Source organism: Microplitis mediator, chromosome 1 (genome assembly GCF_029852145.1).
Source record: "Microplitis mediator isolate UGA2020A chromosome 1, iyMicMedi2.1, whole genome shotgun sequence".
Lineage (NCBI taxonomy): Eukaryota > Metazoa > Arthropoda > Insecta > Hymenoptera > Braconidae > Microplitis > Microplitis mediator.
Genome location: NC_079969.1, coordinates 11,824,091 through 11,851,321, shown reverse-complemented (window position 1 = coordinate 11,851,321; position 27,231 = coordinate 11,824,091). Strand labels below are relative to the sequence as shown.

The following is a 27,231-nucleotide window of genomic DNA, read 5'->3' as shown; positions in this document are numbered from 1 at the left end:
AAGATTACGTTATGAAAAAAAATTTTTTAATTATCTTATAGACAACGCATTTGTTTATAACAATTTCTTAAACAGTGTGGGATAACAATTATTAAAAATCATTTTTAAGTAGCTTATGATCATAAGAAAACGGACCAATAGCAATATTATAAAAAAAATATTTTTTTCAATGTTTAATCAAGGTTGACAACTTTTAACATAAGTTAATTGTTAATAACGAAGTGAAAATTAACAATTTTTTAATTTTTCCAACGGGAATCTATTCTATAGCCTTTGTAAAATAGCTCCATGAATGGAAAAAAATCCCAGATTAATAGTTTAACAATTATCCCACTTTCAATGTTGATGTTCGTGCTACAAAAAATTGTTAATTAATTAATGGATAACTAATTGAAAAATCGCGATAAAAATTTTTGATCGCCGGATTATTGTTCATTGATCTATCCTGTAGGTTCCTGAATATTTTCATTTCTTAATTTTCATATTTAATAAGTTTAAATAATATTTTTTTATTAAAGGTCCGAAGTAGGCGGAGCTTACGCAAGTGAGAGTTCCCGTTTGCGGCCGTATTTTCAACACTCTAGAAAAATTATAAATATTTGTCCTAAAATTCCCGGAGGTAGGACTTTTTTTAGGAAATTTCTTTCTCTTTTTGGATCTTTTTTTCAAATTTCAAAAATTTTGAATACTTATGACGGGGAACTTCTCCCTCAGGAGTTGAACTGTCACTCTGACGGCCTTATTAAAGGGCGCCACTGGGAGTATTTTACTCGGTCTCCCAGCACCGGAATAAATTCTTATCAGTTATCTTAAGTTCTTAAAGGAAAGGTGGATAAGGAATTTGCTCTCAAATTGTTACTAAATTATTTATTAAACCAATAATTAAATTGTGATACACACACCCCACGCTACTATTTTTAATACTCGAGGTGTAAGTCCCAGGACTCTCAACACCTGGTGATACCTCCACGCAAGTCCCCTGGACTCTCAATGTGAAAGTGTCAAATCGAATCGGGCGACTCTGCCTCGATTTTCGTATTACCTTAGGTCCCACGCCTTCCTGGACTACTACCCTGGTACCTGGTGCTGGCGTCTCTGCCTCGCTATCCTCTGAGGTTAATATGTGGAGATGCTGGCGTAACCGCCTCGCTACTCTCTGGTTACTTAGCTGGCGTAACCACCTCGCTCAGTCTCGTGTAACTGGCGTAACCGCCTCGTTACTTGTGCTCTCGGAGATGCTACCTATTCAGTAGCGAGCATTCACTGTTCGCCGAACGATTTGGCGGCTCTTTTTATAGTCGATTGTCACCAGACGGGTTTTTCCTTTCCCTTACCTTTGATGAAGTTAATCAGTCCTTCTTCTTTCTCCCCTCCGCCTTCCCCAGTCCCCCGATGTTCTCTTTACTGTAATTTGGCTTGAATAATTAGTGTGCAACTAGCTCGGGGATAGTAGAAAATCTATCAGGGGATTAACAAGCGGATAATTGCTTGTTGGGAACCCGAAAGGCACAAGTGGAGTAGCCCTTTACATAGGGTATGGGGAGAACTTGCGTCCCACTTCTAATCTATGCAAGCAGTTGACCAGAGCTGGAGTATGGTACCATGGGGGATCCATTCCAAACCTCACTTCGACCAGAGTCTCTCTATTTTCTGAGATGGGAGGAGTGTTTGGGTCCAAATGAGGTCGGACTCGTGGTGGTTGTTGGTGAGGCACCCACATGCAATGCATGCCTAATGGGTAAGCTAATGTGAGCTTATGTTCATATTTCGCTTTTATAATATATGGTGGTGTTGATTATATAAATAGGGACCACGTAGCGCGAGTATGTCCAAAAGGACGAGGTATCGGCCTCCCGTCGAATGGAGGTGGGTCTAACAGCCCCGTTACATTAATTAATTTCCTCCACCTTCCCCTATTTCACTTACTCACTATAGCTAAACTTACAATTCTATAATGTGTGAATGGCGGTACTCATTCACGACACCCAGTCGATTATTAATAATAATTAGGGGATAATTTATAATTTTACCCTGTTACATACTTTTTGAGATATTCGCAAAAAACCAAACCCTTTTTTTTTTTTTACTAAATTGTTTATAACTATTGTAATTTTTGCAAGCGCTACTCCAAATTTTTCAAAAAGTTGTAGATGCGATGACGAATCGAAAGACACCTCGATCATAATTTTCCGAGGCGAATAATAAATTTTGACCTAAAAGGCACATGTTGACTAGACTATTTATGGTTTCTTTCGATCTCCATATAATTTCATGCAACTCGTTCTTTAGTTTGAATCATATTATCAACAAAAAAATTGAAAAAACACAGTTTTTAATATTTTTCGCGGATATTTTATATATTTAGCTCTGATCTGAGTCAAAACTCATTTAAATCTTTATTTTTATTACTGGCGTTGATTTCTATCTCACTTTATTTTATTGAACATAATCAGGACTAAAAATTTAAAAATCGCATGTTCATTAATGATTTTCGATTCCTAAATTTGCAAACTTTAACATAAAACGTAACTTGTTAGAGCTTAAAAGGCTCATAAACAAACAATTGCATGTAAAAGCATTTTCGAGCTCGAAAATGTATCCGCACTAGTGTTTTCGAGCTTTATGAGCTCGAAAATAGCGGGAAGTTTTGGGGCTGGCCCGCAGGGCCAACCGACGCCAAGATTTTTTTACTTGTTTTACTTTTTTTTACTCCCTTGCCAAGTATTTGACCTTAATTTGTTCTGTCCATTAAAAATAAAAAATTAAAAAATGTGGGGCAAAATGGGCCCCCTCAAAAAACGTTTTTAATGTGAGTTTTTCAGCTTGTTTCACTTTTTTTTTCCTTCTGCTGAGTTTTTGGTGTTAATGTGCTGTGTCTATCAAAATTGAAAAATCCTGAAAAGTTGGGTTAAACGAGCCCGCAACAAAACTCAATGTATGTTTCTCGCTTGTTTTATGTTTTGAAACTTTTTGCTATGTATTTAGCATAAAAAAACTTTAAGAACCCGTTTGGAAACAAAATATTCGTAGGTTTTCAAAGTCAAGGCAGTTCATTTTACCCCCCTCCCAAGACTTTTCATGTTAAAAATTTTGGGGGGACCACTTTGCCTCAATGGCCCATTTTTCCTCAGTGTACAATTTTGCCCCTCTCCCTACCCCAAACACTTTCCATGTTAAAAATTTTGGGAGGCCCATTTTGCCTCCTCTTTCCCTATAACAATAATTTTATTCGATACAATGTTTTTTTATCATACATTATCAAGATTTCCTAGTATGTTTGTTCATTATTAGATAAATGTTCATTAGTATTCTTAACAAATACTAGGGGAGCGTGGGGTCGCCCCGGTCAGCTAAGAAATAAACCTGCAAAATTTTTCGAATTATCCTTATTAGATCATAAAACAGACGTTTCTTATTCTATGGAATCTAGAGAACCAAAGACACATACTTAAAAATGAAAGTATAAAAGTAAATAGAAATATTTGATGAATTAAAAATTCATGAATTTACGTGTTGGGTAAAGTTGGCAAAGTAAAGAAAAAAATGTAAAAAATAGTGTAGAAAGATTTTTATGTGAGTAAAATAGTCGAATAAAAAAAACCGTCCATAAAGCACACCTGCGCTTTCGCGCTTGAGGTGTGCAATAATATTTAACAACATTTAACTTTTTTCCGTTTTCCGTACTCGTTTACAAGGCATCTATAATTTATTTATTTGTTCATTAATATTGTAACAAAAATGTTACGATGTTGTAGAAGAAAATGCCCCTGATGAACAAAAAAATTTTTAGCTTAAATTTTAAAAAAGCTTACTTTGATTAATTGCTTATTAAATAAGATATTGGTTAATATTTTTACTAAACAATCACACGAATTGTCAGTCGAAAAAACAAGTGAACGAATTGACCGTTGTGACCCCATATTTTTGATCGGTACGACCCCAACTAATTTTTGAGAAAATAAACTGAATTAAAAAAAAAGGATTGAAAATTATACTTTTATAAAAATTAAAATGGATTAAGAATTGTCTGTAGATTATATACATATCAATTATAAGCTCTTTTCTTCTGGTAAAAGATATAAAAAACCTTATGATAATGTCCTTGATTTTTAGATCAAAAGTCGATCAATTTTTTACTTATTAATTATTATTAATAAGTAATTAATTTTTAACGTTAGGGCTAATTGATTACCTCTAATTCAATGAGAGTATAAAATTAAATTAAATTCAAAATCTATTATATGATAGACTTTTCAAAATTTGGGTGACCGGGGCGACCTCGCGCTCCCCTAACAATTTAACCCTGTACAATTTTTCACCAAACAATTAGTTTATCATTTAACGTTCTGTTGAAGATGAATCAGTTAGCTCCAATTTTTGGCATTTAACTTAGAATTTTGACCATTTTTTTTGTTCTATCGCCTTGAGAATTATTCAGTGTCAATAAAAATTTTATTTTGTAATTAATTTTAATTTGAAAGCTTAAAATAATCAAATAATGAGAAATCTACTTCCATTTCGACTGCCAAATGGCCTTTTATTTATATACTCTTCCGAAGTTCTAGTCTCTTCGATTTTTATGTAGAATAACATATTTCCGCGGCAGTGAAATCAGGGGTGACCACTCGAGATATCTTCCTTGTAGAATTAAAGGTAATAAGGTAAGTAAAATATAAAAAAAAAAATATTATCATGTCCTCACTGCTAAAAATGTATGAAAAAATAATTATCGATGAATTAAAACCAAAGCTAATAAAAATACTGATGTTTTCTTGGTGGTCAATGTAGATTTACTTGAGGGTTGTTTGCCCCCTAAACTTGATTTTTTGGAAAAACTTCAAAAGGCGTATTCTGTACTTTTTTTTTCTCTTCCGATCTCCGTAAGTTTCGTTAAAATCCAGTCGATAGATTTTTTTTAACTTCCCGCTAAGAAAATCGTTGATTTTCTTAGCGGGAAGTTATTGTTTTTACCCCGATATGCGAAAATTGAAATTTCATCAGATGTCGACGTTTTAAGGTCCTAGGAAGTGGGAGTGTGCGAATATTCAAATTTACGAATTATTCGTCTCGAATAGTTCGAATCATTCGAATAGTTTGAATCATTCAAATAAGTTTTCTTATGGATTTTCGATAAAATAACTCCTTCAAAAGTTATTTAACGGTAAACTTGTTTGTTATTAATCCTATAATATTTTTAATTCTATTTTCATTTTTACCGTTTTTGGCTATAAAGTCGTTGAAATAAAAGATAATTATTATTATCACTAGAGTACCGATGATCATTTATGTAGATTTCATGGCCTAAACAGAAAATCAAGGGAAAAAAACATTGTTTTATGAGAAATAATAGAAATAACATACCTTTCCTCATACAGACGAACTTTAAAATGAATTAATGGAAAGTGGTGAAATAAAACTGTAAAAACTTCTTTGTCTATAATATTATAAGCAGATTTATTATCATTTTTGCTTTCTTTCGAAAGCCTTCTAAATAGTGGTTATTGCCCGCCCACGTTTCACATCTAATTTCAAAAAATTTCTATCCATGTTAAATCTTTCAAAAAATTGTAAGTAATCCGAATTTACTTACGAATTGTAAACAATTTACAAGTAATTAATGATGTCACCGAAAGACCAATTAAATTAACTTAAGAGTATATCAACATTTTAACAACGAGAGAAGACCAAAAACAATATTTGATTCAAGTTGTAAATGAGTACAAAACAAAATATCCTAATGCGACCATAGCTTTCTTAACAAAAAATTATAAAGGAAGCAAAAATGATAATAAATCTGCTTATAACATTATAGACAAAGAAGTTTTTACAGTTTTATTTCACCACTTTCCATTAATTCATTTTAAAGTTCGTCTGTATGAGGAAAGGTATGTTATTTCTATTACTTCTCATAAAACAATTTTTTTTTTTCCTTGATTTTCTGTTTAGGTCATGAAATCTACATAAATGATCATCGGTACTCTAGTGATAATAATAATTATCTTATGTTTTAACGATTTTATAGCCAAAAACGGTAAAAATAAAAATAGAATTAAAAATATTATAGGATTGATAACAAACACAAGTTTAACGTTAAATAACCTTTGAAGGAGTTATTTTATCGAAAATCCATAAGAAAACTTTTTTGTAGCACGTTCAATTTCCTATCAGAATATGCTTCGATCAAATTTTTACTCTCATTTGTTTCTGAGAAAAAAAATTAAGAGTCAAAAGTCTAAAAGTCCCATGTTATTTAAATGGGAAATATAAAATGATTTTGGCACGGTTTAATGTGAAAATTAAGAGCCTGTTTGTGTTGGATATTTTTTTTTAGGTCATAAACTAAAGATTCAGGTGGCGATCGATAAATTAAAATTGATTTGGGAAATAACGGACACCCTAATAAGTATACATATTGTTGTGGTGACGATCTACGAGTTGCTATACTTTAGATCGTTCGAGGAACGATATTTTTTTCTCCATGTGTATGCATGTATGTGTGTGTGTATGTAAACTCGTAGTAACTTTTTAACTAATATAATTATTCGATTTAAATGGTTTTAGTGGAAATCGACAGAGGTTACTAGCCATTAACTTTCCTGTAAATTTTACATCAATTGGTTGAATAGACTTGAAGATATATAAAATAAACAGGAAAAGAATTTATTTTCAGTTTTTTCAAGATTTCTAAAAAATGACTCGATCGATCAACTCCAAAATCTAATCTTCTCTAAAACTTTATGAAACCCGTCGAATGCTGCAAGAGCCGTCTCAATCGCATAATTCGTTCGAGAGATATCGTGAGAGAAAGAAATGCTAAAAAACGGTTTTTTTCGAAAACAATGGCATACGAAAATGTATTCACAACAATGTCTTTGAGCTCCTTGAGCTCGAAAACACCGTGAAGTTTTGGAGCTGGCCCGCAGGCTCAATCGATAGACTGATTTTTTATAAAAGTTTTATGAATTTAAACCCTTATAACTTTTGTTCTATTTGTTACTTCATTATGAAAGCAAAGGCGTGTGTTCCATCATTTTTCCCCCCAAAAATGATGCTGTTTATTTCATTCGATCATTCAAACTGCAAGTATGCGAAACTTGAAAAACACCCCTTTGAAGCCTAAACTTTGAGGGGTGGTTTTACCCCCTAGATATGTCTTTCCGCAGCTAAAAAATAATACGTGTCCCGTATTAAGATTTCGACGGAGAATAACATATCTCAGTCTCATCGAAATCGGAAAGGGATATTTGGGATATCTTCCTTATCAGTGAAAGAGTTATTAATAATTAAAAAAAAATAATTTAGTTTGCCCGAATTTTGAAATCGAACCCAGACTTCGTTCTTACGCGAGAGCTCTGCCAGTTTAACTACCGGGCCTCATGCCGAGTAAGCGCCGTATGCGCTCACCCCTGATTAAAAACTCCGATTGAAACCAATTAATTCCGATTGAAAGTCTATCGGATTTCAATCGGAACCAATCGGAAATCAGCGGTTTCAATCGGAGTTTTTAATCAGGGACATGCCCAATTTTATGTTGTGAGCTACTACTGTGAGATGCTGTAACTCATCTCGAGTGGCTTAAAAGTTTTTTTCATCAACGAATTGGATTTATTTTACTTATTTTCATGCTTACAGACGATTTACGATTCATTTGAGGGCAATCGTGTTTGAAACCGTCCCAATTATTTATGTTAGTAAATAATAATTATTATTATTAAAAATCAATGAGATGATCTCAACGTTCATTTATATTTCGTAGTAGTATAGCATCACGTAACACGCATTGCTACAAAAAAATGAACGAGTCATTAACTATGGGTAGGTATAGGTGTGGTTAGTAATCTATTCTCTAAAATAATGTCATTAATAGTGAAAAATTATATATCGTATATAATATAGAAACTTATTACTAATATCTTGATAGATGCCTTTCAGGCGCGGCAACGATTCAACAGTACGCCGGCGTCATTGTGTTTAGTCAAAAGATCGCTGTAGAACACGCTCTTTAAAATTATCACATTGTGCTCAGCACGAGCTTGTCCAGGGTGTGTCGAATATTGTCTACAACCATAAGTCGTAGTATTTACGTGTCTAGCTTCCAAGTTAACAAAAACTCGAATAATATAAACGGTTTACCTGAGGTGTACTGAAAATTGATTTCAAATGTAAAAAACTATTTGTTTACAATGACAAAAGATCAGTTTGGAACAGAAACCCTCCAAGTTAATTCTATTCATGACTCGAAAAATCTTGTTTCGACATCAGGATCACGAATGCAGGTATATGAAATGTTTTTTTTTTTTTATAATCGGTTAAACAATTATCTAATCATTATTCTTGCTAATCTTATACACGAGTTTGAGAAATCTATCGTTTCGATAAATCGCTTGATTTATCATTTTATCAATCAAATATTAAATTATTATGCGATTTTGATTAGCAAAAACACTTAATATTGACGCATTTGAATAACACCATACTCACAATAAATTTTAAAAATCAATATGTTAATTATTACATTTTGCTAGTAGTAGTGGACATCACGCACTGTTAGAAAGGAAAACATGAGATTAATTGTGATTGGATACAGGTGTGGCTAGTATTCTATACTTTTAAAATAACTTTAAAAAGCGGTATACGGAAAAAAATGCTGGAGTAGAAGTTACCACACCAAACTAGTAAAAATTTTACTACACTTTGTGGTCGCCGTATTGACAACTGTAGTAACATAAGCCACAGTGTGCGTGATATTTTACTACTATAGGAGTTCTGCTTATTACTGTAATGTGGTAAAACTTTGTAGGCTCCACAACTACTCAATGTAGTGTAAAATACTTATTTTGTGGTTTTGGGAACCACACAATTTTATATGAATTGGTATCTGTTACTATTTTTGGAGTATACAATACCAGATTACTTGTACAATCTACTCCAATGTGTGGTAAAATGATGGAAAGAAGAAAATAACAGCGCCACCTACAACTTTTTTACTCCACTCTGTGGGTATACTTCGACTTGTGTCAGTGTATTTTATATTATAAATAATAATATATGGGTCATTCCATGTCAAATCGATAAATTTTTTACCCGACCCCCTTTGATTCTACTCAAAGTTTTCTATCTTTTTCTACCCCCTAAAGTAGATTTTTAGGAATTATTTCAGATTTATTTAACCAACCCAAAGAATGTTACGATTTAAAAAAAAAAAACCGCTCTTTTTTTTTTTAAATCGCTAGAACTTTTTCAAAAATTAACCGATTGGGACCACACCAAATTGAAAATTTTTGTTTTTTAATGTACTTAAAAAAAAATACGAATCAAATTTCAGAAGTCCGGATCTATGGAATATTTGGGTTTTTTTCTAAATAACCGTCATTTTCGCGAAGTCCGACTCCTTTTATTTTTTTTTTTTTTTTTACTTAAAAAGAAACTTCAACTAATTCTGCAAAAACCTGCGCTAGTTTCCAGATGTGCCGACGATTGCTTCTAATTTTTTTTTTAATTAAAAAAAAATTTTTTTTGAATTTGACTTATTTTATGTGACTTTATTATGAAATTTTATTGGCTTCCTCGTGAAACTTCAGAAGTTGAAGAATAAATTTTTATTGGAAAATTTTAAGTGGTAATCATCCAAAAAATTGTGTTTTTTTTTCTTTCAAAAAAGTAAGGAATAAAGAGAAGGACGATCTGCACTCTAAAATAAATTCATACACGGAAAAAAATGTGTAGTTAAATTTACTACAAATGGAGTTCCATTTACTACACTGACTAGTAATATATAGGATAACTACACGTTTAGTAACAGTTACTAGTACACTGTGGTACACAACCTGTAGTACCATTTACTACAGTAAGTAGTAATAAGAACTAGCATTAAATAACCACTGTGGTTCATTTTACTCCACAACATAGTAGAATATATTTTATTCGTAATGTATTAATTAAATATCTGTTAGTTAACGATCATTACACTGAAAAAAAAATTTATTTGAGTCAACTAAGATTTATTTGAGCCAAATATATCGTATATTTGGATATGGCCAAATAAATATTTAATTATGAGAAAGATATAATATATTTGAGTAGTTTAATTGCGTGAAATAAGTGGTTTATTTGTGGTAAAGAAATGATCCAATTGCTACAAATAAATAAGGGCTTCAAATATACGTATAGTATCGCCAAATTTTAGGTTATTTGTCACAAATTTAATTTCTTTACCACAAATATATTAATTACTTACCACAAATAAATTATATATTTCCGTCAAATTATAAAATTATTTGAATCAACTGTCATATTTTGTTCTACCAAATATATTTATTTGTCATTAAGAAATATTTTTTAAAAAGCCACAAATAAATTGATTTATTTGGGACAAATATTTCTTTTTTTCAGTGTAGTTTTTATGATATTGAAAACGTTATAAAAATATAAAAATTAATCTTAGATTCTTCGGACTTACAGTATATCAAATTATAATGATATAAAAATGAATTTATTAATGAATAACTTAAAATAATAAGGACTCAAATTTCAAAAGCCTACTTTTTATCAATACCTGATAAGGATAATTTTAAAAATATATTTGTAATCTATAAATTCTCGTATAAGCATAAACTTAGAATAATTAAGTATTAATTTTTATTAATAGAAAATATAAAAAACATCGTTTTAAAAGTTATAATTCTAATAAATAACAAATACTCAATAGGCAATGATTTAAAAAATTGCATTAAAATCACGATTCACTGATAAGAGCATAGAAATAAAATTTAATAGAAGAAGTTGTAGGTGAGATAAGCAGAAAGAAGAATGACAGGTAATACAAAAAAAATTTTTTTGTATTATATTTTTTATATATATATTTATTTTAAATTATACACTGAAAAAAAGAAATATTTGTCCCAAATAAATCAATTTATTTGTGGCTTTTTAAAAAATATTTCTTAATAACAAATAAAAAAACCGTCCATAAAGCACACCTGCGCTTTCGCGCTTGAGGTGTGCAATATATTTGGTAGAACAAAATATGACAGTTGATTCAAATAATTTTATAATTTGATGGAAATATATAATTTATTTGTGGTAAGTAATTAATATATTTGTGGTAAAGAAATTAAATTTGTGACAAATAACCTAAAATTTGGCGATACTATACGTATATTTGAAGCCCTTATTTATTTGTAGCAATTGGATCATTTCTTTACCACAAATAAACCACTTATTTCACGCAATTAAACTACTCAAATATATTATATCTTTCTCATAATTAAATATTTATTTGGCCATATCCAAATATACGATATCTTTGGCTCAAATAAATCTTAGTTGGCTCAAATAAATTTTTTTTTCAGTGTATATATTATCATTGCACGCCTCGATTTTTAATTATATATATAAATATTTTTAATTATATATATTATAATTTATAATGTTTTATAATATTATTTATAATATTAAATACACTGACACAAGTTGAGGATACCCACAGAATGGAGTAAAAAAGTTGTAGGTGGCGCTGTTATTTTCTTCTTTTGATCATTTTACCACACATTGGAGTAGATTGTACAAGTAATCTGGTATTGTATACTCCAAAAATAGTAACAAATACCAATTCATATAAAATTGTGTGGTTCCCAAAACCACAAAATAAGTATTTTATACTACATTGAGTAGTTGTGGAAACTACAAAGTTTTACCACATTACAGTAGTAAGCAGAACTCCTATAGTAGTAAAATATCACGCACACTGTGGCTTATGTTACTACAGTTGTCATTGCGGCGACCACAAAGTGTAGTAAAATTTTTACTAGTTTGGTGTGGTAAATTCTACTCCAGCATTTTTTCCCGTGTAGTTCTAATATCTTTTAATAAATGAAAAATAATTATTTCGTATCTGTTTAAGTGAATTTTTTTTTTGTGAAACATTTCACTTTTCTTTGATTCTAACATTCAAAATTAAATCTATTTTTTTTTTATTTATCAGCAAGGGGAAATTTCTAAGCCTACTTCATTTTGAAAAATGACAAAGTTGTCATTTTTCGATACGAGAGAAGAAAACGGTCATAAAGTGAAAAAAACGAGTTTCCCTTGCTTTTTTGAAAAAAAAACAACACAATTTTTTGGACAATAACCACTTAAAATTTTTCAAAAAAATTAAATAACCCAAATTCAAAAAAACTTTTTTCTTAATTAAAAAAAAAAAACTAGAAGCAATCGTCGGCACATCTTGAAACTAGCGCAGGTTTTTGCAGAATTAGTTGGTTTTTTTTTGAGTAAAAAAGAAAAAAATAAAACGGATCGGACTTCGCGGAAATGACGGTTATTTCGAAAAAAACCCAAATATTTCATAGATCCGGACTTCTGGAATTTGTTTCGTATTTTTTTTTTAAACTTCATTAAAAAACAAAAATTTTCAATTTAGTGCGGTCCCAATCGGTCAATTTTTGAAAAAGTTCTAGCGATTTAAAAAAAAAAGAGCGGTTTTTTTTTTTAAATCGTAACATTCTTTGGGTTGGGTAAATAAATCTGAAATAATTCCTAAAAATCTATTTTAGGGGGTAGAAAAAGATAGAAAACTTTGAGTAACATCAAAGGGGGTCGGGTAAAAAATTTATCGATTTGACATGGAATGACCCATATATAAATAAAAGTAATTATATATATAATTAAAAATCGAGGCGTGCAATAATAATATATATAAAAATAATAATATATACACTGAGAGAAAAAAGTGCATATTTTCAAGTAAAAATACTTGATTCAAGTATTTTAGATACTTAAATAGTACCGAGTAAATAATTTCTTAATTCTAGTAAAAATACTTGTGAAATCTATTAATACTAAAAACTTAGGTTTAATAAAAAAATACTAATGTTAAATAATAGAAAACTAAAATTTAATATTTATAATACTTGAAATAAATGATGAAAAAAATTTAATTTAGTAATTAAGATACTCCAATTAAATAATAAAAAGTCACATCTAGTAGTTAAAATACTTAAGTTCAATAATTAAAAATTAAAGATTAGTATTTAAAATACTCGTGATCAATATTGAAATATTTTAATTTAGCATTTAAAATACTTTAATTTAATAATTATAAGTTTTTATTTACTACTTAAAACACTAAAGTATAATAATTGAAAATTTTCATTCAGTATTTGAACGACTTAAGTTCAGTAATTAAAAATTTATATTTAGTAATTAAAATACTTAAGTTTAATAATTAAATCTTCTTATTTAGTATATGAAATGATCAATTCAATAATAATTATTTATATTTAGTATTTAATTTTAATCCGTATGGATGCTTCTTCGGATTTCCCTGCGCTGTTATAGTTATGACTGAAAAGCATTCCAAAAATCTACTCACAATTATTTACCTCAAGAGTACTTGTACTCTTCTACTAGGATATTATCCTGTTGCGAGTAGTTGACAGAGTGACTTTTTCACTCCTTTGAACGGAACTTATTACTTCTATTCTAACTGTCCAACTAGGAAAATGTTGCAGCGCTCTTCTGCGCCTAGCGGTGACTCCTGGTACTAATTTTTTCTTTCGCACTCTGCGTTTGCACACTTTGTTATTTTCACTCGCCTTATTTTTTCTCTATCTCTTTATTCATTTAAATTTATTTATTTTTTTTTACACGCATTATATTTTTTTGCGTTTATTTTTTTTTCTTTTAATAATTTTTTTTTTTTATATATGAAAATATTGTGGCTCGTCACACCATGATAAAAAATTCCTTAAGTTGAGAAAAAAATATTCTCGAACTGGAAAAAAAATCACTTGGGCTGAGAAATTTTATTACTTAGTTTAAAATTTTTTTTTTGTTTTAGTTCGAGAACTTTTTTTGTTGACTTAATACAAAAAATGTCTTTAGCCAAGAATAAAGATTCTTGACTTGAGAACAAAATATTCTCAAACTGAAAAAAAAAATCACTTAAGATGAGAAATTTTTTACTAAGTTTAAAATTTTTTTTGTTTTAGTTCAAGAACTTTTTTATTTGACTCAATACGAAAAATGTCTTTAGCCAAGAATAAAGTTTCTTGACTTGAGAAAAAAATATTCTCAAACTGAAAAAAAAAATCACTTAAGATGAGAAATTTTTTACTAAGTTTAAAATTTTTTTTGTTTTAGTTCAAGAACTTTTTTATTTGACTCAATACGAAAAATGTCTTTAGCCAAGAATAAAGTTTCTTGACTTGAGAAAATATATTCTCGAACTTGGAAAAAAATTGCTTGGTCAAAGAAAGATTTTTCTTGGCTTACGTAATTGCTTTTTTGAATATAGAAATATGTCAACTTAATTCAAGAAATAATTGCTTGTTACAAGTAACTCATGTATCTAGTAATATATTACTAGATCGAAGCAATAGTTGCTAAAAATAAGAAATATTATACTTCAATTTAGGAAAAATTTCTTGTTTTAAGTATTCACAGAAATAAGTAAAAAAAATACTTGAAAAAAATTTTTTTTTCTCTCAGTGATATATAATTAAAAATGAGTGACACTTTTGTTATAAATAAACTCAATGATTTTAATGCAATTTTTAAAATCATTGCTTATTGAGTATTTGTTATTTATTGGAATTATAACTTTTAAAACGATGCTTTTTATATTTTCTATTAATAAAAATTAATACGTAATTATTCTAAGTTTATGTTTATACGAGAATTCATAGATTATAAATATATTTTAAAAATTATCCTCATCAGGTATTGATAAAAAGTAGGCTTTTAAAATTCGAGTCCTTATTATTTTAAGTTATTCATTAATAAATTCATTTTTATATCATTTCAATTTGATAAACTGTAAGTCCGAAGAATGTAAGATAAATTTTTATATTTTTTTTCAATATCATAAAAACTAATGATCGTTAACTAACAGATATTTAATTAATACATTAGGAATAAAATATATTCAACTATATTGTGGAGTAAAAAGAACCACAGTGGTTATTTAATGCAAGTTCTTATTACTACTTACTGTAGTAAATGGTACTACAAGTTGTGTACCACAGTATGCTAGTAACTGTTACTAAACTTGTAGTTATCCTATATATTACTAGTCAGTGTAGTAGATGGAACTCGATTTGTAGTAAATTTAACTACACATTTTTTTCCGTGTAGACTTTCAAAGTTCTTCATATTTGAGTAATCAAGTAATTTTATAAAATATGAACATAGGACTATGCTCAAACTTTTTAAATGAATTATGTTTCCAATTTCCAGGAAGTATTTGAAAAACCTTCAGTAACTTTTGTTCTTGACGAAAAGAATGTAAAAAGATCTATCAACAAAGATAACAACCAAGACGAAACTCCGAACAAGATGCCTGTTTCTCCAACAATTTTAGTAAACTCAGGTCAAGTTGATTCTATAGAAAATCAAGGAGATAATGATTATTCGGCATCTGTGTTTGCTATGTTACAAAGGAAAACATCAAAAAGTTCGAGTAAAAAGAAAAAAAAACGATCTTCATCATTTAATACTGAAGATGGTACTGATGATTCGGAAAATCAAAGAAGATGTTCATCAGCATTTACATCTTCTTCCGGAGAGTTTGTATACTACTTTAATAATAACATTAAATGATTTAAATGTAACAATATATGATCATAATAAATCACTGAAATATTTTAGAACAGCAATTTCTATTGACGTGGCAATGGATGAAGATTTAGAGGATGGTGGAACACAAGAACAAATTTTTGAGAAACTTAAACTGCATAAGGAAGTTCTTAGTGCGGTTAAACATCAACCTTGGCCTCTTAGAAAAAAAGTTAAACTTGCGAAACAAGCTAAATCATATATTCGACGGCATGAGGGTGCACTTCAAGAACGACTTGCCCAAAATAGAAACACCAGAGATGTTCTAGCGCGAATTGCGATTTTTATTAGTAAAGTATGCCGACTCTTGTAATATGTTAAATTTCTAAAGTTTATATGCATAATATATGATTTTTATAGAAATGGCAGTATTCAAAACGTGAATTGATAAATCTCCAAACGTGGTTAGTGCCGTGGGAATCAAGAATAAAAGAGATAGAATCACATTTTGGTTCTGCTGTAGCTTCATACTTTTTATTCTTACGCTGGTTATTCTGGATAAATCTTGTGATATTTTTAACCCTTACCATATTTGTTGCTATACCGGAAATCCTCACAGCCGATAAAAATCATTCTGGAGATCGCAAGATTCTGTTACCAGAAGAAATAAAAAAATCCACACATTTTCTGACTCTATGGGAATTTGAGGGAGTTTTAAAACATTCACCATTTTTTTATGGATGGTATACCGATTGGGATATACCAAACGGAGGGTACAGACTTCCTCTTGCTTATTTTCTAGCTAATTTAATTGTTTATACTTACAGTTTTGTCACTATTTTACGAAAGTAAGTAATAATCAATAAAATAGAAAAATATTTTTTTTTTTTAATATTTTGTATAAAAAAAAGTGTCCCCTTTTACAGAATGGCAATAAATTCACGAATGAGTAAACTATCAGAGAAAGAGGATGAATGTGCTTTTTCATGGAAGCTTTTTACCGGTTGGGACTCTATGATAGGAAATCATGAAACTGCGAATAATAGGGTCGCAAGTATTATATTAGGATTTAAAGAATCATTATTAGAAGAAGCTGAAAAGGAAAAAAAACTCGGACAGTTTGTATCTACAATATAATTTCTTTATCAAAAAATTCTTATAGGATTGTATGGAAATTCATATAGGAAAGTATGGATTTTCATACGGATCCATGAGAATCGCAGGCTAATATGGATCAATATAGGAATCCACGTAGAAAAGTACGGGCATCTGAAATCTTATATAGGATATTCATATGGGAAACTATGAATACCTGGATTTACAGGTAGGGAATCCATATAAGAAACTATGGGTACCTGAATGCCTATACATATACGACTTTGGATTTCTAGATTCCCATGTGGGAAATCCATATAAGAATCTAGGTATAAGCAAAAATTTATGTAAGATCCGAGATATCTTATTTTTTGTCTAGAAATTTACGTGGATTATTTTAAATATCATATATTCCTATACAGGAAGACCATTATATCAGGAATTGTCGGTATCTAAATTTCGTGAAAAAAATCCACTTGGGAAGTGTACCTGTCGAAAAATTTTTTAATAAAGCAATTTAATTGAGTAAAAAATAAAATTTATTGTAGTGTAAAATTCGAAGTATTAAAAATTAAAAATATTAAAGAGATTCCCATATTTTTAGGCACGGTAAGGATTTCTGTGGTAAATCATGTAAAAATCCACGTAGAATTCTAAACTGGATTCCCATTTGGATTTTTGCATAGTTTAGCTTCCCATGAGAAATCACTTATGAATCTATATGGAAATGTATGCTGGATTCCTATAGAAAACCTTAAGAGAATCCATCCGAAAACTCCATGTGTGATAGTTTTATGTTTTGAATTAAATATATTTTTTAAGAATAATTTAAATTTTTTAGTTGGAAAATTACTACAATAAGGATATTTGTTAATGTGTCCGTGATTTTACTTCTTATACTATCAGCTTATGCAGTAGTTGAAGTTGTTGCTAGAAGTACACAAGAAACATTAAATAGTAGTTGGTGGAGACAAAACGAAATTACAGTAGTTATGTCACTAATCTCATATATCTTTCCAATATTTTTTGAAATTCTGGGACTTCTAGAAAATTACCATCCTCGTAAACAGTTACGACTCCAATTAGCCAGGTAATACTTTAAATTATTAATATTTTTTAATATCCCATTTAACAATCGTACAGTAATTTTACCCAAGCCTGGTCACCAGTACCTTAGTGGTGCACGTCTTTATATAACTATGGATCTTGCTGCCGACACTGGTACAAAGTTTTAAATTGCAAGTCTTGCACAAAATTTAAAAAATAAAATTTGTGTAATGTTGTACTTGAAGAATTGTGTAAGAATATTGAAGATATCTTTCTCAAGGTGTATTGGTACTGTGACTCGTGCTAATCTTGCACCAGGCATACACTAACGCATATATTGCGGCAGATCTGCTCAAGAAGTCTCATATTACATTGTTTATCTATCTCACTTCTGTCTTTGCCACTTTAACCCCTCCATTGGCATACAATACAGAATCCTGGGGCAAAATGACAGAGATAGAATCGAGAAATATAGATAGTGTAATATGAGAGACTTTTTGAGCAGATCTGCCGCAAGATATGCGTTAGTGTATGCAAGTAATTTCTGGTGCAAGACTTGCTCTAGATACGCGCAAGTAACTTTACTAACAAATCTTGAGCCAGACGTCTTCAATGTTCCTTTGTACAATATCATGTGCAAGTCCTACAACAATCTTATCTTAGAATCTTGCATTAATATCTTGTGACAGATTGATAGGTTTATAAAAACGTTGACTTCTAGGAGTATTCCACAAAATACTTTCATGAAAGTAGTACAAGATTCTTTTGTGTACGTTGTCTTAGGCAAGTCCTTGTTATATCTATCAAAAGATTTTTGTGATCAGTGCCTTGACCAACAACTTGTCATGAAAATTATTACATGGGATCATTATTTATAAAATGATTAATTTGTAAAAACATTAATAAAATTAAATATATATATTTTTTTTTAATTACTAGAATTATGGTATTGAATCTTCTTAATTTATATTCTTTAATAATCGCTCTTTTCGATAAAATAAATCAAATGGTAAGAATAATATATTATAATATTACAATAGGTTTTTTATTTAATAAACGAAAATGAAATTATTAATTTAAATAATTGCATAGGAAGGAGAGTTGAAAAGTCTAAAGCCAAAAATCGTACCCATTATACCAGCAATAAATATTAGTGCTACACACTGTCAAAATATTTCAATACCTTGCAGTGATGTACAACCTCCTTTCAATATATCATCGTCATTACCATTAACTTGGACTACAGCTCAACCTTTAAAAAATTTTTCGTCTTTAACATCATCACTAGCAGCATTGAGCTTAATTTTAATGTCTAATACATCAACTAAAAGTCCATCTTCTTTGACAAATATAATTATGTCGAAACCCAATGATACGCTGGATGAATCGATGGCAATCAGTGATTTTTTAAATTACAGTTCAACAAATTTATTTAATGTTTCTGAGATGTCAAAAACTGAATCATCATCTTTTTTCGATGACGTCAAGTGGGAAGGTTACATTGAAAAAGATATACCTCAAAATAATTATGAGTATTATGATACAGATAATTCCAACTACGAAGATGAATTAAATTTAACAAAAGTCACGAATTCTACAGATATTCCAGCTAATACTACAAATGATAATTATTCTACGTGGATTGATGTAGAAAATACAACAACGTTAACGTTAAAATCGAAAAAAAAGACAATTTTAGATAATGAAAAAAATTTAACTAATAGCCACAATGTTGACATAAAAATTATTAAATGTTTTGCAAGAATTTGTGATTATGAAAATGACTTCAAAGAAAGAAAGACTGAAAAGACAAAGGGTAATAAAATTACTTTTTTTCTATATATTTTAATAGTATATTATGTAACGAGGGATAAAACAAAACGATTTCAGACCAGGGTGAAGTTAGCTGACATCACCTGCAATCTGAAATCGTGTTTAATTCTGTGTCGCACACTATATTTTTCATGATTACCTGCATCGGAACTTAAAGTTTCAGTGTCGGCAGCCAGTCAGAAATAAGATAATTTAAGACTAATGGTGTGATCAACTATTAGCGTAAACCTATATTGTGATTTGCAATTTATAATTAAGCAGAAACTATAAATACTATTTTTTATTATTTACACGAATTTTTAAAAAAATTAATAACAAAATCAGAACTGTCATTTACGTAAAAAAAATTAATAGTCTGAAATTATTATCCCATACAAATAAAATATATATCCGGATATATATTTTTTCCGTATGGGATTAAACAAATGAAAAGTATCAGAGTTTAACTTGCGTATGCCTCCAGTCAGCGGGCAAAATATATTATTTGTTTCTTCCTAAGGGAGAAACATACATATTCTGCCCACTGACTGAATGTATTTGCAATTTACGCGTTTGCTAACAATTGTTCAGCGCATTGAACTGAAATCAGTTTGTTTCGACTGGCCACAAAGACACTAAAACTTTAAGTTTTGATGCTGGTATTATGAAAACCCTATTTCGAATTGAATTATAAAATTTTTTAGTGAGTCATGAAGCCATTTTAGAATTAAATATAACAACAAAAACGAAACTTCGTAAGCTATGTTGGGAAACAATGTTTGGTCAAGAGTTATCAAAACTTACAGTTATGGATTTGGTATAAAAATGTTAACAAGTAATTCTTTAAAATATATATGGGTCATTTCAAATCGATCAAAAATTGCGCTTTATCATCTTTGATATTAATTAAATTTTGTTAAAAGATTTTTTTGCAAATTTAAAATTTATGCATTTTTATGATGTAAACGAATTGATGAACCGTAGTTTTAAAAAAATGCAATTAGTCATAAATAATTTTAGAAAAACAATTTGAATTAATCAAGACTTATTATTTCTGTTTTTTCAACAGTTTTACAGGAAAAATTTACAAATTTAATGATATAAAATCTTTTAAAAAAAACCTTTTTTTAAAGTAGTCCGCGCCTATGCCTATGGCTTTGATCATATTTGAGCAATTGAAGAAATCAATACTAAAGACTTTAAAACTTGGCAAAATTTAAACTTGGTATAAGTTTTTAAAATAATTTTGTTTAAGTTCTTTTGGTACCCTAGCAGACCTGAGTTACCGTAAATTCACGGTATTTTTACCGTAAATCTACCGTAGAATACCGTAAAATTCGAGTAGATTTACCGTAAATTACGGTAAATCCACCGTAAATTACGGTAAATCGGTACTTTACGGTGGATTACCGTAAATTACAGCAGGTATACCGTAAATTTACCGTCGAATACGATAAATCTACCGTAAAAAAATTCGGGTGGATTACCGATTTACCGTAATTTACGGTGGATTACCGTATTTCCGCATTTTACGGTAAATCCACCGTAAATTACGTAAAATCCACCGTAAATTACGGTAAAATCCACCGTAAATTACGGCAAAACCACCGTAAATTACGGTAAATCCACCGTAATTTACGGTAAATCGGTATTTTACGGTGGATTACCGTAATTTACGGTGGGTTTACCGAAATTTACCGTAATTTGGGTCCGTTAGGGTAGTATACTATTTTATGATTATTGTTCCTCTTAGTCATAAAGTTAAACCTAAATTGGAGACGACCTAGTTCAATCAGCATTTAATGTGATATGAAATGATCCATATTAAAAATTATATCATTAAAGTAATAGCAAACATGTATCTATTTTACAGATATTAACAATAATTGCGACACTTCTTGTTGATTTTTTTCGTGCATTATTCGTTCGATACATGAATCCATGGTGGTGTTGGGATCTTGAGAAAAAATTTCCACAGTATGGAGATTTTAAAATTGCTGAAAATATTTTACATTTAGTTAATAACCAAGGGATGGTGTGGATGGGAATGTTTTTTAGTCCCGGGTTAACAGCGTTAAATCTTGTAAAACTTGTAATTCTTATGTACTTTAAATCTTGGACAGTAATGACATGCAATGTACCACATGAAGTTGTTTTTCGTGCTTCAAGATCTAATAATTTTTATCTAGCATTGTTACTTACGATGGTCTTCTTATGTGTACTTCCGGTGGGTTACGCTATTGTATGGGTAGAACCTTCTTGGCATTGTGGACCTTTCTCCGGCTATTATAGAATTTATCACATAGCCACCCAAAGCTTAAAAAATTTACTACCAGTAAAAGTTCATAAGTAAATAATAACTTATAAATATTTAAAAGTATTCAAATGACACGATAAAAATAGTCATAAAATCAAATCTTCTTTGTATTTATTTCAGATCACTTGATTATATTGCATCACCTGGAATTATTATTCCTTTACTTGTTCTAATGACACTGATTATATATTATATGACTTCCCTTGCTGGATCTCTCAGAGAAGCAAATAATGATCTCAAAGTAATAAGTTACCTATAAAAATTATCTTCCTTACTATTTCTCACAAATTAAAATGGATAAAAATTTGCCGATGTTTTGATTTTATTTTTAAGAATATACGGGTACTAATTAATATCATAAGATTCAAAAAGTTTGAGGTTTCTTTTAGAAGTTGATTAGTTTTTTCATTCTGGACTTGAGTTTAAATTTTTGCCTCTGTTTATGGGAGACTGGCGCATGCGCTAATTTTTATCATTTGTTTTCTCATAAAAAAAAGAACGACTTTCTTCGCATGAACAGAGGCAAAAATTGAAACTTTCAGGTGCAGATCTGGTGAAAAATAGTATTTACGCCACGCAGGAGTATAGGATCTTCCAATTCGCGTATTTGTTACGAGCAATAACACTCGTGGGTTGAAATGTCCTACTTTTCTCCCTTGGTGTGTAATATACTATTATTTCGGTCTAAGAGTTTTAATATTTTAATAGTGCCCGCATGTTTTTCAAATATAACTTAAATATCTGCTAAAGGCAAACTCAGCATTCTATTCCACTATATCTTTTATTCTACAGGTCCAACTACGTTATGAGAGGAGAGAAGAACGAAGAAAAATGTTTAAAATAGCAGAAAAACGTGAACAGGGACAAGATGTATCATTTGCAAAATGGAAAAAAATATTACCAACGATGTCATCAATCAAGACAGATACTCCAGTTTCAAGAGGTATCAATTTCCCAACTCAATTTATACATAAACTTGTCCCAGAAAAAGAATGAACTTCGAAATCAACCCCACTACCGATTATTTCTAATCTGCGCAGGTGCAAGGAAAAATGGGATAATATTTAGTACATAAAACTCCCAGAACGGGAGTAAAAACCGAAGACACCCGAGGTGCACTCTCTTGCTGGGACAATTTTACTTTATTCTACCAATTTCATGGTTTAGTTATGAATAAATAAATAACGCAAAATTATGTAGCTGTAGAAAATATGCTGCACCGAAAACGTCGGAGAGCTATTGAAATGATTCGTTCAATGACATCTGATGCAGACGAAGTTACTGGAGATAAGCCGAATTCATTACTACGAGATTCACTTCTGCCTAAAGAGACAAGCGATCTTCAACTTCATAACATTCTAATCGACACCAATGAAATAACGAAGTTATGAAATTTTATGATTTTCTAAGAAACGAAAGTGTAACCTAGGTTAAATAAGAGACTTGAAAGTTTTTTTGAATTTTCAAAACATTGTATATAACGCCATTAACACATGTATCTTTATTTGAAATTTTGTACACACCTACCCATGTAACAATTCCCATGACAAGTTGCTGGTCAAGGCACTGATCACAAAAATCTTTTGATAGATAACACCGGCACACAAAAAAAAGTGGTTTGTACATTTGACTAGACCTACCTAGGGTTATCTATATCGATGCGTTGAATCCGAATTTGTGGTTGGTTTGACCTTCCAAATTAAAGTAAATTGCAAAAAACCGCTAAAAATGGCTAAAAAATCATGAAAAATTGCAAATATGCAAACGAAAAAAAAATTTCTTAATCTAGATCATGTATTTTTCTTATGAATTTTGATGCGCAGAATCCAAATCCGCAGTCGGTTTGGCTTGTACGCCCTCCAATTTTTGGATAAATTTCGGTAAAACGGTAAAAATTGCAAAAAATCGTAAAAAATAGTCATAAAGTAGTAGATAATATGAAGAAAATAGTATTGTTCTTACTCACAGTAATAAACTAAATATGATTCCTTTCAAATTATACTATACTCAAGGAAAAAAGATTTTGTCTAATCATATATGATTATATATGTTCATATATGATTATATATAATCATATATGAAGTTATATATCATCATGCATGATTATATATGGGGTCATATATAATTATATATAATTATATATGACCCCATACATAATGAGATCTGATCATACCTGGCTGTTATAAGCCCATATATTATTCTATATATGATCAGATCTGATTATATATAATTAAATCTGATCAGATCTGATCATATATGAGTCTATGTATGATTAGATATGATCATACCTGGCTGTTATGACCCAGTATATAATCATACATAAGGCTAGATATGATCAGGTCTGATCATCTATGAGTCTATATATAATTAGATATAATCATACCTAGCTGTTATAACCCCATATATGATCATATATAAGTCTATACATGACTAGCTCTGATCAGACATGATTGATACAAACCCATATATAATTAGATATAGGCCTATATATCATTAGATCTGATCAGACGTGACTGATATAAACCTATATGTAGTTATATATGTCTATTAGGGTGTTCGTTATTTCCCAAATCAATTTTTATTTACCGATCGCCCCCTGAATCTTTAGCTTATGACCTAAAAAAAAATATCCAACACAAACAGGCTCTTAATTTTCACATTAAACCGTGCCGAAATCATTTTATATTTCCCATTTAAATAACATGGAATTTTTAGACTTTTGACTCTTAATTTTTTTTCTCAGAAACAAATGAGAGTAAAAATTTGATCGAAACATATTCTGATAGGAAATCAAACGCTCTACAAAAAAGTTTTCTTATGGATTTTCGATAAAATAACTCCTTCAAAAGTTATTTAACGTTAAACTTGTGTTTGTTATCAATCCTATAATATTTTTAATTCTATTTTCATTTTTACCGTTTTTGGCTATAAAATCGTTGAAATAAAAGATAATTATTATTATCACTAGAGTACCGATGATCATTTATGTAGATTTCATGGCCTAAACAGAAAATCAAGGGAAAAAAAACATTGTTTTATGAGAAGTAATAGAAATAACATACCTTTCCTCATACAGACGAACTTTAAAATAAATTAATGGAAAGTGGTGAAATAAAAATGTAAAAACTTTTTTGTCATGCTCATAAAAAAATAGTCTTCTGATCCATTTTAAGAACAATTTTATCTAAGTTTCGCCGGAAAAGTAGAAAATCTCAAAATTTAATATGAATTCGACTTCAACCTCAAATAACTTTTGAACAAATAGATTCCTCGAAAATTGATAAGAATCTTTTTTTGTAGAGCATTTAATTCCCTACAAAAACATGCCTGCCATTTATTCCTATGACGCATCGTTAGCTACTTATAAAAATCAGAAGACGTAAAAAAAATTTTTCCCATGTTATTCTTATGGGAAATAGAAAAGTGTGATGAGAAACCTCTTAATGTTAATATTAAGAGCTCCAATTTTCACAGGCGCCTTTTTTTATCTAAATGAAACTTTTGAACCTGTTTGGAAAAAAAAAAAGTTTGTTATTTTTTGGATCACCCTAGTATATATATATATTAAATAATATGAAAATTTTCAATATCAATGTTATTAAATTTTTATTCTGTCAACTATCAATCAAACTTAAATCCCCAATACTTAAAAAATGTTCAAAGGTTTCGACAGCAATTTAAAAGTATAAAGTATCAATTTGATTATTTGAGTTAAGTAATACCATAAACGTTTTTTAATTATAAGTGTATAACAGACTAGAGGATCAGACTACAAACCATCGATAACCAAAGTTAAGCAGCATCGGCGTGGAACATTAATTGGACAGGTGACCTCGTAGTAAAATAATAGTCAATGGTTAATAATTTTTTTTTATTTAATTTTAACCGACATTGATATTGATGAAGACAATAAATCCTAATTAAACTACTTAATTAATAATTTACAGATATTCTAAATGAGATTCTAAAAATGACTATATTCGTTCATGCATGATTATATATAATCATATATGATCATGTATATAAACAGATCAAGTTATGTATGATCAAACCTGGCCAATTTTTGGATCTGACCATATATAGACAATTATGCATGATCATATATGATTAGACAAAATCTTTTTTCATCGGGTAACACCCATAAATCGTGATTAAAATTATAAAAAAAAACGACCTCCATTGATTTTATATTGTTCCTTGCTTGTATCGATCTCTTTTCGCTAGACACATATCTAATGCGACCAGCATTACCTTGTATTATATAATTCATCAAATAAAACTAATTATTTGTTATTTTGTCAACATTAATAAATGGAGTCCGATAATTTATTTATCGTAGTGATTAATTTCCATGAACCTCATCTCAGTCCCTACATATATACATTAGGGTGGGTTGAAAAAAAACTTCTTTTTTGTTTTTCTTAGCAAGGGGATAGAATTTGTACCTTATCAAAAAAAAAAATGTTCAGAAAAAAAAAATTTTTTTACTCAATATTTTGAGGTGACCCACTCGTTTTTTAAGTAAATCATTGATCAAACGGGGTAGATCCTGACCTCCTGCTTTATCGGTCTCGAAGCATGAATTTTGGATTCGAAAAGGAAGCGCTTAGGCTGCCGGTAGCAGAGCCCAATACGAGGCATGTGATTTATGGGCTGCCAGAAACAGCGTCCAAAGTTTAAATAAGGAGTCGTATTTTAATAAAATACGGATATATATTTTGCCCCAAAGTCTGAGTGACAGGAACAAGCCAGCAGGTTTGTGTAGAGTTCTTGGCTCTACTAGATCTTGTGATCGACTGCCTTGATTTTGTCGCTTCTTAGTATAATACATTATCAAAATGTTAACGTTGCATCTCAGTTTTCCTATGAGAGAATCGTCGTGGCCCGGGTCTCATGCATCGTCATCTGTTTAGACTATCCGCGAGCCAAGGCGACTCTCTTATCGCAAGAGATTTCCGTTACATTGTTGGCGGTGAAAAGAAATAATATCGCCAACAAAGTAACGATTCATTGATTTATTATTTATTTAAGATTCTAAGAAGTGTTGAACCGTTTATTCGCCCACCGCGGCAAATGAATAATTCGAAACTTCAAAAAAAAAAATTTCGAAAATTTTTATTTAAATTTAATTAAAGCCAGAACGTAACAAGTGAAAGATTATTCCATTAAAATTTCATAATAATACACATTGGACGATAACAATATGTGGCAAATTTTTTCTTTTTGCTGTTAATATTTTTTCTACTGGACATATGTTTCAGCAAATAAAATAATTAAAATAAAAAAAGAAATATAAAATAAAATGATTACACTAATGAAAAGTAAATACTATTTACGCTTTAATAAAATATAACGACGCAATATTGTATGTGAGTTATTTATATTTTTCTTTCATTGTACTGCGA

At 29.9% G+C, this 27,231-nt stretch overlaps 1 protein-coding gene across 1 annotated transcript; it reads left to right on the top strand.

Annotated features, from left to right (window-relative positions):
* Positions 1 to 7,965: 7,965 nt before the first annotated feature.
* On the top strand, positions 7,966 to 26,162 carry LOC130665121 (transmembrane channel-like protein). Its single transcript, XM_057465404.1, has 13 exons — positions 7,966 to 8,276; positions 15,238 to 15,566; positions 15,649 to 15,910; positions 15,976 to 16,403; positions 16,482 to 16,673; positions 17,492 to 17,740; positions 18,637 to 18,706; positions 18,790 to 19,513; positions 20,214 to 20,326; positions 21,383 to 21,858; positions 21,947 to 22,067; positions 22,619 to 22,769; positions 23,027 to 26,162. Exons 1-13 carry the CDS (start codon positions 8,184 to 8,186, stop codon positions 23,215 to 23,217), a joined length of 3,399 nt encoding a protein of 1,132 aa, XP_057321387.1. The 5' UTR covers positions 7,966 to 8,183; the 3' UTR covers positions 23,218 to 26,162.
* Positions 26,163 to 27,231: the final 1,069 nt, after the last annotated feature.